At 42.5% G+C, this 13665-nt stretch overlaps 1 protein-coding gene across 1 annotated transcript in view; it reads right to left on the bottom strand.

The window, feature by feature from the left end:
• LOC118369383 (tyrosine-protein phosphatase non-receptor type 13-like) overlaps positions 1-13243 on the bottom strand; it is a gene marked incomplete at its 3' end in the record, with an annotated part of 43575 nt that extends 30332 nt beyond the window's left edge. Inside the window, exons 1-4 of the mRNA XM_052510651.1 lie at positions 13089-13243; positions 11375-11440; positions 10958-11137; positions 10780-10855 (exon numbers count right to left, since the gene is read on the bottom strand). Coding sequence (XP_052366611.1) covers positions 10780-10855; positions 10958-11137; positions 11375-11440; positions 13089-13241 — 475 coding nt within the window. The remainder of the gene's footprint in view (positions 1-10779; positions 10856-10957; positions 11138-11374; positions 11441-13088) is intronic.
• Positions 13244-13665: the final 422 nt, after the last annotated feature.

Genomic DNA, 13665 nt, shown 5'->3' with positions numbered 1-13665 from the left:
TTTCCACATTTTGTTATGTTACAGCCTTATTCTAAAATGTATTAAATACATTGTTTTCCTCATCAGCAACAAACAATACCCCATAATGACGAAGCAAAAACGAGTTTACATTTTTTTGCAAATTGATAAACTAAATATAAAAACATACCTTAATTACATAATTATTCAGACCATTTGCTATGAGACTCGAAATTGAGCTCCGGTTCATCCTGTTTCCATTGATCATCCTTGAGCTGTTTTTACAATTTGATTAGTCCTCCAGTGGTAAATTCAATTGATTGGACATGATTTGAAAAGGCACACACCTGTCTATATAAAGGTCCCACAGTTGACAGTGCATGTCAGCGCAAAAACCAAGCCATGAGGTTGAAGGAATTGTCCGTTAGCGCCGAAACAGGATTGTGTCAAGGCACAGATCTGGGGAAGGGTACCAAAACAATGTCTGCAGCATTGAAGGTCCCATAAACACAGTGGCCTCCATCATTCTTAAATGGAAAAAGTTTGGATCCACCAAACCTTTCCCTAGAGCTGGCCACCCAGCCAAACTGAGCAATCTGGGGAGAAGGGCCTTGGTCAGGAGGTGACTAGGAACCTGATGGTCACTTGGACAGAGCTCCAGGGTAACTCTGTGGTGATGGGAGGACCTTCCAGAAGGACAACCATCTGCAGAACTTCACCAATCAGGCCTTTATGGTAGTGGTCAAACTGAAACCACTCCTCAGTAAAAGGCACATGAAAGCCTGCTTGAGTTTCTTGGACTCTCAGACCAAGAAACAAGAGTCTCTGGTCTGATGCAACCAAGATTGAACTCTTTGGCCTGAATGCAAAGCGTCACACCTGGTGGAAACCTGGCACCATCTCTACAGTGAAGCATGGTGGTGGCAGCATCATGCTGTGGGGATGTTTTTCATTGGCAGGGACTGGGAGGAGATGAATGGAGCAAAGTACAGAGGGATCCTTGATGGAAACCTGCTCCAGAGCGCTCAGGACCTCAGACTGGGGAGGAGTCTTTTCTTTGAGTGGCCTACCCAGAGCCCCGACTTGAACCCGATCTAACATCGCTGGAGAGATCTGAAAATAGCTGTGCAGCAATGCTCCCCATCCAACCTGACAGAGCTTGAGAAGATCTGTAGAGAATAAATGGGAGAAACTCCTCAAATACAGGTGTGCCAAGCTTGTAGCGTCATACCCAAGAAGACTTGAGTACTGAGTAAAGGGTCTGAATACTTATGTAAATGTGATATAAGTTTTCATTTGCAAAATATTCAAAAATACTGTTTTTGCGTTGTCATTATGGGGTATTGTGTGTAGATTGAGGGGGAAAACGATTTAATACATTTTAGAATAAAACTAATATAAGTTTTTGGGGAAAAGTCAAGGGGTCTGAATACTTTCGGAATGCACTGTATTATGTTGTATTTATTTAGCCTAACCCATCACTGATGCACAGAGATGCCAACATGAGTCGACCAAGATATTGGTCACACAGCCTGTGTAATTGACAGCAAGACAAGGAATGAGCCCATGCAGCAACACCTTTTGATTTTTATAGGCTAATGTAAAAATTTGAAAGAGTTCATGTTTGAAAAAGTGGAAAAGTTGTCTATCAACTGTAAAACATGAGCGCTACAGAGCCACAGTTACAACTGAAGTATCTGATCATCAATAGATTAGAGAAAAAGCTGGTTGTTTTTCAACGCAGTGGTCACATACAGTAGGGAGAACAAGTATTTGATGCCCTGCCAATTTTGCTGTTTTCCTACTTACAAAGCATGTAGAGGTCTGTCATTTTTATCATAGGTACACCTGCATTTTATTGCATGACAAAAAGTGTTGTACACTAAAGCTTACACTAAAAATACTTTATGACTAAATGTGAAAATGTAAAAATGTAGCTAGACTCTTACCCATATACATGGATGAACGCATGGATTAACGCCTCAAGGCAGACTGAAACCAATTAACTCCATTTTGTTTGTAGCTACATCTTGTTTGGCCAGTGTTGTCAAGTCACTCCGGTTCACACTGACCATGGCATGTGTAGAAAGTCACTTTTCCAACTGATCTGTCAATAGAGCCTGCTAAATTCAGGGCATCAATGTTGTAGAGAAAAGGAGCAAAACTTTTGTTCTCGACGGCTAAAGTTAAATCTTTCAAAAACGACGTGGTAGAAAGGACTGTCAACACATACTGAACAGCTCACGTTATAGACAGAAGCATGCTACATGGCAGAACATTCCAAACTCATCTCCCAGCATGTCCAGCCCAACCATTACCTCAGCCAATCATGGCTAGTGGGAAGGTTCCTGGCTTTTTCTGTGGATAAACCAACTAGGCTTGTAATTTAACAATTGGATTTGTATTTATAGATGGAAAACAAGTTTGTTATTAAGAAACATGAAAGTTCACATGTTCCGGAAGGCATTTCAAATGGCGCTCCTGTGAAGTAGTGGCGTGAGACATATGCCTCGTTTCCTGAAATTAGTCACATATTTAGTGACGATCTCTTACCTAGCTTGATGACTGGGCATTTTTGCTTACCTTATGTTGTTCTTAATAGAGATGGCTAAAAGTGCTATGGGTCATATTATATTGTGTAGAAATGCAGGTAATGAGCTTTAGATGCCCCCAAACTTGGTGGGGGTCCTGCCATTTTATGTCCTCCTGTCATGACTCCTTACAGGACCTTACACCCCCAATTTTAAAACCAAAGATCCCTTTTCTATCACCTAAATGTGATGCTAGCTAGGCAAATGTTTGAAAAGCTAGATAGCTAAATATTATAGCTAGAAAACCTTAGCTTGACAATGTATAGAATTTAGAGTTGAAGTTGGAAGTTTACATACACTAAGGTTGGACATCTACTTTGTGCATGACACAAGTAATTTTTCCAACAATTGTTTACAGACAGATCATTTCACTTTCATTCACTGTATCACAATTCCAGTGGGTCAGAAGTTTACATATACTAATACTACTATACTACTAATTTGACTGTGTTATTCGGTTGTGGAAACCCACAGTTTCATCAGCTGTCAGGGTGGCCGTTCTCAGACTATCCCGCAGGTGAATAAGCCGGATGTGGAGGTCCTGGGCTTGCATGGTTACACACAGTCTGTGGATGTGAGGCTGACTGGAAGTACTGCCAAACTGACGGAAAATTCCAATCTAATAAAGAATTCTGAGATGCAACTGTGACAATAACATAAAATAAAAGCAAAAGCTCAATGCAAAAAAGAAAACCAAAAATTAACTTTACATTTTTGTTCATGAACATGATGGGCATTGAGGTGCGTTGGACACTGAAAATCATGGGGAAAAGAGAGACCAGTCATATATGTTAGACTTGGTGGCAAGATAAATGCTAAGCCAAGGATACATAAATGTTTGTGTGGATTAAAATCAATGATTAACGATTGGAGGGGAGAGGGGTCGTCAACTGTGCCCGTTACTTTAATTTGGGATTGCCCTAAACTGTTTATTTGGAGTATCAGGTTGCTTTTGGAGGTCTACACACTAGGAAATTCATGGTAATTTAGGTAATACATTTATTGAGATACAGATCTGTCATTAATATGCCACTCGCGACAGGTAAACAGGGACAAACAAGGGCCATAATGAGAACATTTAATCCCGGTAATATATGGTCCCGTTTGTAAATGTACACTCTAACCATGACAATGTGTGCTGAGTTGAGGGGCTTGAATTCGAGTGATAGATTCAACGTAAAGCACTAAGGACTGTCATTTCAACATTTTGGTTGGATAATTCATCAAATGTTTTAATTGTGATTCAGAAAGGGGATAAAGAGAGAGAGAGAGAGAGAGAGAGAGAGCTGCTCCAATGCTGTGAGGAGAGCACAAAATGAGGGGAGGGTGCACTGCTCAAATGTATTGGGTCTAGGGAGTGGTTTTCTCCCTAGAAACCTTAGATTTTAGTGTCCTCCGAGAAGGAGGTTATTAGAGAACCCACTTGGGTCATCCATGAAGCGTTTTTTGTTTTACCATGTCATCAGAATCCTAATAGCACATTAATACATATGGATTGCTGGATGATACAGTACAATTAATTACATTCAAGACCCATAGTCTGTGTCTTGCGTTTAAGGAGACTGGCATGGAGACCAGCATCCCATTGGCATCCCCAATCTCAATCGCATCAAGGGTGGTGTAAAATTATGTATTTTCTCTCTTCCCTGTTCAAGTCGATATGTTTTCTAAGCGTCGTGGAACATAAGTGTGATGTTTGTTCCAGAGGAGGGATTGATGGAAATTGACTAATTGATTTGAGAATGTTTTAGTATGTTTATAACTATAGAAGTGGATTAGTGGTAGTGACTAACGTGTTATGGGTTGGATGGAATGTAATGTGACTGGGGATGAGATCTGTGTGGCTAATAAATTAAGGAAATGGTAATAGAATCTCTGGGGAATGATACCACTCATGTATGTTTATTGTTACAGGGGATTTCTCGTAGGAGAGGGAATGCAGCGAATGGTGCACAATATAGGGACTACCATGACGTTAAATTGAACGTCACACATGCCCAGATCATGGCGAGTGGCAGAGATAGTGTCCACTTTTCAGTGATGGGTTTATCAAAGTAGGCACAACGTTTGAAAGAATAGCCACAGATCCCTATATAAAGGAGGCCATGTCACCGGAAGGGAAGTCTGCTGTAATAATAGCATCACATCTACTGCAGAGAGTGATTAACCAACACGTGACTCAGAGTGTTGTTGTGCTGGATACGCTTTCAACGCCACTAATCTCTCCCCCATTTATAACAGACAGAAAACACTTGACATATCTCCCAGAATATTGGGAATAATCGTCCGTGAGATTTTACTCGGTTCATTTAAAACACAACAGGGGCAATACCAGTATCGCAAAAAAAATCCAGGTAAATTATTAGGTGCTATAGCTTGGAAAATTAATAAATGCAACTAGATAGATGATAAATAGATGACAACATAATGATAGGGCTGTTCTCCTAAAGAAGATACATCTGCTTTGTTTTTTGTTTCTAGCCACGATACAAGTATCGTAATATTGGTATGGTCCTGGCCTTACTAGCTAGTGAATTTGGGCATTGATAAACAGCGTGTAGCTTTGCTATCATAAATAAAGCACACGATTATTTGAACTAACTCAAACTAGACCACAGCATGTCGTTTGCAATGGGAGCAAATCAATCAAACAAGCAAGGAAGGCAGAGCCAAGCACGAGCTAGCATATCTTTCATAGTTCCATTAGGTAACGCCTATTCTGCAATAACACAATTTCCCTTGCACAATGTTTAAAAAAAATACTTTGGCAAAGGGTAAAGTCTACAAAACTTAGTCCACTCTGTAACTGATTCTAGTTTTGGGAACAGAAAACTAATGGGATCAAATGCTTCATAGATGAGGAAGTTTAGTCTAGTGCTGTAGGTTGGTCATCTTTGAATGCAGTAGGTAGTCAGTCATTCAGTTGTTAATAGTTTCCTTGTTTTTTTAAAACCACATTTATTGTGGTTCATTGAGGTCCATGTTAACAATGACACGTTTCAGGTAATAGGCCAATGTGGAGTGGATTTACAGTGGTTTAAATGGATACGTAAAAGCAGATTTTTGTTAAGACATGTATCATGGGCCAACATATTTTAGCGTATTAGCGTATGTGCTAATATGCATCTACTGGTATAGTGTGGACATCTTCAATTGCATCAATGTTGCTTTCTCAAACTCATTAGGGACTTGTGATGAGTCAAAATAACACATTTGGAGTGCATCTGACTTGTAGGCTATGAGAAGATTTGTTCTGATTATTTTAAGCAATAGCGTTACATAGTCAAAGTGAATTGTTAACCCTTTCCGTGTTTTTAAAGATATCGATGCCAAACTTAATGTTATTGATGACCATAAAAAGTTGCACATAAGCTTTTGTGAAGTGGATTTACAAAGGATGTAAATGGACATGTAAAATCCTATTTCCTGATCAATAATAATATCTCTTATCCAATCCCTTAGTTTGAGAAGTTAAAACATGTACCATGGGTCTATATACCAAAGTGTTATTTGGACTTGTGGTTCACAATATGTTTTTGAAAGGTTTTCAAAAAAATTTACCTTATGGGTCCTTTTAAAAAATTAATTGAAAAACATTTAATAAAATTCATATCTCTAGGTCAAACAGGTGACCGATATGAGGTTTAAGTGAGACTGCTTATAACAGAACTCCCTTTAGGCCATTGGTGCCATTTATTTGGCCAAGTTACTCATGCATCTAGTTCGTGTGCCAAATTAGAAAAGAAAGTTACCGATACTTGACTTATTTTACCATGTTAAGGAAAGAAAAATAAAAATTCAGAAAATAACAATGGGTGTTCACAGATTTGCTGTTAACCCCAAATAACTGTCAAGGTACGATGTAGCGAACAGACCTATATCGAACCACACCCCCAAGATGCAAATCAAATGTTTCTTAATGATCAGCAGAAAAGCCCAGGCAGAATCGGTAAGTACAGCCCCGCTATCAATTTCATTGTAATGGGAAATCTACTGGAAGCATTAGGATCCTGTCGGCGCTGCACACTAAGCAGCCTAAAGGGCTGGAAGATGTCAGATCGCAGGTTTAAATCTACTTGATTTGACTTTCTTAAAAAAAAAAAATACTATGTTTTGACAATAGTCTAATAAAATATCATGATGTAAGAAGATTGAAATGAAAATTGTTCAAAAGTTTGGCAAGTTCCTATAATAATGTTACATAATAATGTAATGACACTCAGGGCTCTAAAGTGCGAACAGGGAAAAAAAAATCACCCAGATAATAATTGATGTAATGATAGGCTTCCCTGTGCAGTTGCTTCTGAGTGCCTTAGAGAAAAAGTTAGCGCTGATTAGTTCAATCCAAAGTCGACGTGTAAAGAATACATCAGTGATTTGAATCTCTTTCAGCTTTGTGAGGACGTAACTGCATGGGAATGCCTGTGTCTACTACTTTGTGTAGCCAGTTTACATTTACATTTAAGTCATTTAGCAGACGCTCTTATCCAGAGCGACTTACAAATTGGTGCATTTACCTTATGACATCCAGTGGAACAGCCACTTTACAATAGTGCATCTAAATCTTTTAAGGGGGGTGAGAAGGATTACTTCATCCTATCCTAGGTATTCCTTAAAGAGGTGGGGTTTCAAGTGTCTCCGGAAGGTGGTGATTGACTCCGCTGTCCTGGCGTCGTGAGGGAGTGTGTTCCACCATTGGGGAGCCAGAGCAGCGAACAGTTTTGACTGGGCTGAGCGGGAACTGTACTTCCTCAGTGGTAGGGAGGCGAGCAGGCCAGAGGTGGATGAACGCAGTGCCCTTGTTTGGGTGTAGGGCCTGATCAGAGCCTGGAGGTACTGAGGTGCCGTTCCCTCACAGCTCCGTAGGCAAGCACCATGGTCTTGTAGCGGATGCGAGCTTCAACTGGAAGCCAGTGGAGAGAGCGGAGGAGCGGGGTGACGGAGAGAACTTGGGAAGGTTGAACACCAGACGGGCTGCAGCGTTCTGGATGAGTTGTAGGGGTTTAATGGCACAGGCAGGGAGCCCAGCCAACAGCGAGTTGCAGTAATCCAGACGGGAGATGACAAGTGCCTGGATTAGGACCTGCGCCGCTTCCTGTGTGAGGCAGGGTCGTACTCTGCGGATGTTGTAGAGCATGAACCTACAGGAACGGGCCACCGCCTTGATGTTAGTTGAGAACGACAGGGTGTTGTCCAGGATCACGCCAAGGTTCTTAGCGCTCTGGGAGGAGGACACAATGGAGTTGTCAACCGTGATGGCGAGATCATGGAACGGGCAGTCCTTCCCCGGGAGGAAGAGCAGCTCCGTCTTGCCGAGGTTCAGCTTGAGGTGGTGATCCGTCATCCACACTGATATGTCTGCCAGACATGCAGAGATGCGATTCACCACCTGGTCATCAGAAGGAGGAAAGGAGAAGATTAATTGTGTGTCGTCTGCATAGCAATGATAGGAGAGACCATGTGAGGTTATGACAGAGCCAAGTGACTTGGTGTATAGCGAGAATAGGAGAGGGCCTAGAACAGAGCCCTGGGGGACACCAGTGGTGAGAGCGCATGGTGAGGAGACAGATTCTCGCCACGCCACCTGGTAGGAGCGACCTGTCAGGTAGGACGCAATCCAAGCGTGGGCCGCGCCGGAGATGCCCAACTCGGAGAGGGTGGAGAGGAGGATCTGATGGTTCACAGTATCGAAGGCAGCCGATAGGTCTAGAAGGATGAGAGCAGAGGAGAGAGAGTTAGCTTTAGCGGTGCGGAGCGCCTCCGTGATACAGAGAAGAGCAGTCTCAGTTGAATGACTAGTCTTGAAACCTGACTGATTTGGATCAAGAAGGTCATTCTGAGAGAGATAGCGGGAGAGCTGGCCAAGGACGGCACGTTCAAGAGTTTTGGAGAGAAAAGAAAGAAGGGATACTGGTCTGTAGTTGTTGACATCGGAGGGATCGAGTGTAGATTTTTTCAGAAGGAGTGCAACTCTCGCTCTCTTGAAGACGGAAGGGACGTAGCCAGCGGTCAGGGATGAGTTGATGAGCGAGGTGAGGTAAGGGAGAAGGTCTCCGGAAATAGTCTGGAGAAGAGAGGAGGGGATAGGGTCGAGCGGGCAGGTTGTTGGGCGGCCGGCCGTCACAAGACGCGAGATTTCATCTGGAGAGAGAGGGGAGAAAGAGGTCAGAGCACCGGGTAGGGCAGTGTGAGCAGAACCAGCGGTGTCGTTTGACTTAGCAAACGAGGATCGGATGTCGTCGACCTTCTTTTCAAAATGGTTGACGAAGTAATCTGCAGAGAGGGAGGAGGGGGGGGGGGAGGAGGATTCAGGAGGGAGGAGAAGGTGGCAAAGAGCTTCCTAGGGTTAGAGGCAGATGCTTGGAATTTAGAGTGGTAGAAAGTGGCTTTAGCAGCAGAGACAGAGGAGGAAAATGTAGAGAGGAGGGAGCGAAAGGATGCCAGGTCCGCAGGGAGGCGAGTTTTCCTCCATTTCTCCATTTACAGTTGGCGATGTACAAACAGTCATTTCTAAAGGCTTTCCCATAAAATGTTCCAAATGAAATGTTAACTGCAAAGTTAACTGGCAGAATGATAGGATATCATGATGACTTGTATCAATCGGGTGGTGTTTTGTTTGGCAAACTCTGCTATTGTACATGCAGTACAGAAACACAGCCAGACAAACACCAGTCTCTTGACATGCTCAAATGATACTCAATTCTCTTCTCCAAACGTTAAAAGTGGGGTACTGATGTGGTTTAAGCAGTGTTGAGGATTTAGAAGATCAAATTGAGTTGTTTTTCTATTACAAAAGTCTGAATAATAGTGAAAATCTGAGAAACCAACTGGGAGAAATCCAAAACCTGGAAAACAAAAACACTATTTTTTTTATGTGTGTTTCATTATGGCGAATAAATGTATTGGCTGGTAAGAATTCTGAGTGGCTCGTATACTTTTTTCATCTACCTGCTACAGTGGCTGGTAGACCAAAAAGTACATTTTTAGGCACTGTTCATAAACCATAAACCATGGGTCATTCCAAAACCCCTCACAGGCATTTGTTTACACATTGTTCAGTCATGTTACACCATTAGCTAGCTAGCTAACAACCTGGTTACTTTACCAGTATATCTGACTGATCTCTTGCATGATAGGCTTCATGGTCATCACTCACAAACGGTGACGCTCTTAAAGAAACAGTGTAGCACTTTCAATGAAATGCATCTCAAATTTAGGTTTCTACATTGTGTAAAAGCCCTATTATTCCACAAACGACTCATTCCAATGACAGATTTTTGCATCAACATTTTAGCTTTTTATAATAAACAGATGTTTTACAGGGTAAAATATTAGTTTCTAGAGCACCACATGTGCTTAAAAAATGCTATATCTCAGTCAATGTAAAAATATACATACTGTATCTTGTGCTCCAAGATTTTATGTTGAGCTCCTTACTTTCGGTCGGGCACACCAATGTTACCATAGGTTTTTAAAAACATTTTATTTAGAGCCCTGTTTACACTACGATTAATATTAGCAGAACATTAAAGCAATGTTTTCGTAACTAATTCCATTATCTTTAAAAGTGAGTTTTTAGGACATCCTGTCATAACATTACAACATCTTGCGGGAATGTTCCATGCATGTTGTTTTGGATGATGTCTCCATAAACATTAGCAGGACGTTCCTGTAATGTTTTCTCAGAACCAATTGAATTGAATCCAGATATATTTGCTGAAGTATGTTCTGGGAATGTTTTTACATCATCACGTAACACTATAACCTTATGAGACCATTGCCGTAATATTCCCTGCTTGTTGCTATAGGTGTTTCCAATAACATGTCCATCAACATTAGCAGAACGTTCGTGTAATGTTTCCTCAGAACCACTTCTATTGATCCCACATTATGTTGTGGCAGAACATTACCGGAACATTGTGTTATTACATTCCATGGCATCCTAATAAGATTCTCAGGGGAACGTTCTGTGGCAGTTTAAAAAAAAAGGTTGTCAACAACATTTTAGTGAATGTTACGAGAACATTCTAAGGATATTTAATTTCAAACATTTTCTTCAAAAAAATGTTGGGCCATCAAAGCACTCGTTGAATGTTTGTGGGATGTTATTTATACTAATGATTTTTTTCTTCATACTAACTACAACTTAAGGGGAATGTTGCCTACTGTCCTGGGGAATGTTCCTGGTTTGCTGTGAAGGATATAGAGGCCGTTTAGAGGCAGTCCTTACCATGAAGCCTCTCTCTGACCATCTGACTCCTCCCACTCAGCGGGGCAAAGGGCTCTGGCACAGAGCCATGGTCCACCTGAGAGAAAAGCATTCCACTGGTAAAATTGCAGCATTACACAGACAGACAGACAGACACACTCACACACTGCCACCCCGCCACCCCCCAACACACACTCACAGCTTTGTGAAAGACATCCTCCACCAGTTGTCCTATGACTCTGTTGGGTGGAGGCAGGAGAGAGGCTTTGTGCTGAGACTCACAGGATTCCAAGATACTGTTGAGATTGACCCTGCGGTGGGCCAGGTCCTCGCACATGCTCAGTAGCAGGCTGTTAAGGTGGTCACTCAACTGGACCGGCTGGGAGAGACAAGAATAAATATGAAAGACCGGGTATCAATATCTCTCCAGGTATCAATATCAACGGAGGGAAAAAGAGAAGTGTGATGGGGTTGCCCGGAATCACTGAAGGACTGAACATGCTTGAGAGAAAGTCTTGAGAGAACGAGTTGTTCTTCAACAAGTTTTTTTTGTTCAAGAAGTTTCTACATTTTGATGCCAATTAATGTTGAAGGCCATGGTAATGTATGGACCCACCTGATTCTGAGGTAGATGATAATCGACAGACCAGTAGAGAGTCATACCAAGTGAATACACCAGCATCTGGTAGAAGACAGAGAGATTAGAGTGTGACACTCAATATGAGTCAGACATTAAATCCTTCTGGGAAAAAAAACCTGCATGCCAAAACAATTCACATTAACACCACAGATGGTGTATCTTTGTGTATTGTGTTTTGGTTTACACAGGCAAAGCATTGTCTACACAAGGGCAGCACTTACGAAAATGTATTTCCTCTCCAGCACCACTGGATGGCGATATGTCAAATCAAATCAAATCAAATCAAATCAAATTTATTTATATAGCCCTTCGTACATCAGCTGATATCTCAAAGTGCTGTACAGAAACCCAGCCTAAAACCCCAAACAGCAAACAATGCAGGTGTAAAAGCACGGTGGCTAGGAAAACTCCCTAGAAAGGCCAAAACCTAGGAAGAAACCTAGAGAGGAACCGGGCTATGTGGGGGTGGCCAGTCCTCTTCTGGCTGTGCCGGGTAGAGATTATAACAGAACATGACCAAGATGTTCAAATGTTCATAAATGACCAGCATGGTCGAATAATAAGGCAGAACAGTTGAAACTGGAGCAGCAGCACAGTCAGGTGGACTGGGGACAGCAAGGAGCCTTCATGTCAGGTAGTCCTGGGGCACGGTCCTAGGGCTCAGGTCAGTTGAAACTGGAGCAGGAGCATGGCCAGGTGGACTGGGGACAGCAAGGAGTCCTCATGTCAGGTAGTCCTGGGACATGGTCCTAGGGCTCAGGTCCTCCGAGAGAGAGAAAGAAAGAGAGAAGGAGAGAATTAGAGAACGCACACTTAGATTCACACAGGACACCGAATAGGACAGGAGAAGTACTCCAGATATAACAAACTGACCCTAGCCCCCGACACATAAACTACTGCAGCATAAATACTGGAGGCTGAGACAGGAGGGGTCAGGAGACACTGTGGCCCCATCCGAGGACACCCCGGACAGGGCCAAACAGGAAGGATATAACCCCACCCACTTTGCCAAAGCACATCCCCCACACCACTAGAGGGATATCTTCAACCACCAACTTACCATCCTGAGACAAGGCCGAGTATAGCCCACAAAGATCTCCGCCACGGTACAACCCAAGGGGGGCAACCCAGACAGGCCGACCACAACAGTGAATCAACCCACCCAGGTGACGCACCCCCAGGGACGGCACGAGAGAGCCCCAGCAAGCCAGTGACTCAGCCCCGTAACAGGGTATGTGTGTGTTATCTTTGCTTCAAGTTACTTGAGGCTCATTGCTGTGTTAGTGCTGCCATCTACTGCATCAGGACCTCCCCCCCCCCCACACACACACAGCATGTTAGTGCTGGCCCCTTGTGTATTAGCTTCAGTGCAGGGACGTAGCTTACTGCAGCAGTGTTAATGCTTTTAGTTAGTGGTGCTGGCCCAAAGCCATGTGAGAGATGGATTACATCATAAATCCTCTCTCTGTCTGTAGTGAACCAAGATAATCCACACTTACACCGCTCAACAGCAGAACTGCTACTAATGTCAACATCAGAAACCACATTGTGATAGAGGCAAATCTAATGTCAGGTTTACATTTACATCTGATATATATAGATAGGATTTGGTGAGGGTAAGCTGACTTTAGGACTTTGCCTACGAAACGTCTAATTGGAGCTGGGGCTTGGGCACAATGTGTATGCTAACCTTCTCTATAGCAGGTTTGGTTGAGGAGGCACGGCCTTGCAGCATCTCTGGCGCGGTGAAGGTGCATGCCTCATCTGATAGGGTGCAGTTCTTAAACGCCAGTGTTCCAGTGGCCGAGAGCAGCAGGGAGGTGGGGCTTATGATGTTACACATACTGTTATGTCCTGAAAAGTGAATAGAAATGCATACTGTGGAAATGACATGTAATACCTGATAAATGTCTCTAAATAAGTAATGTGTCTCCACAAATCCGTATCCCCTTAGTATATTATTAATATTAAGAAGTAGTATGTATAGTATACTGCAAAAAAAAAAAGGGGACACTAAAATAACACATCCTAGATCTGAATGAATGAAATATTCTTATTAAATACTTTTTTCTTTACATAGTTGAATGTGCTGACAACAAAATCACACAAAAATTATCAATGGAAATCAAATGTATCAACCCATGGAGGTCTGGATTTGGAGTCACACTCAAAATTAAAGTGGAAAAGCACAGTACAGGCTGATCCATTTTAAGGATGTAATGTCCTTAAAACAAGTCTAAATGAGGCTCAGTAGTGTGTGTGGCCTC

Source organism: Oncorhynchus keta, unplaced genomic scaffold, assembly GCF_023373465.1.
Source record: "Oncorhynchus keta strain PuntledgeMale-10-30-2019 unplaced genomic scaffold, Oket_V2 Un_contig_5987_pilon_pilon, whole genome shotgun sequence".
NCBI lineage: Eukaryota > Metazoa > Chordata > Actinopteri > Salmoniformes > Salmonidae > Oncorhynchus > Oncorhynchus keta.
This window is presented reverse-complemented; position numbering and strand designations above follow the sequence as displayed.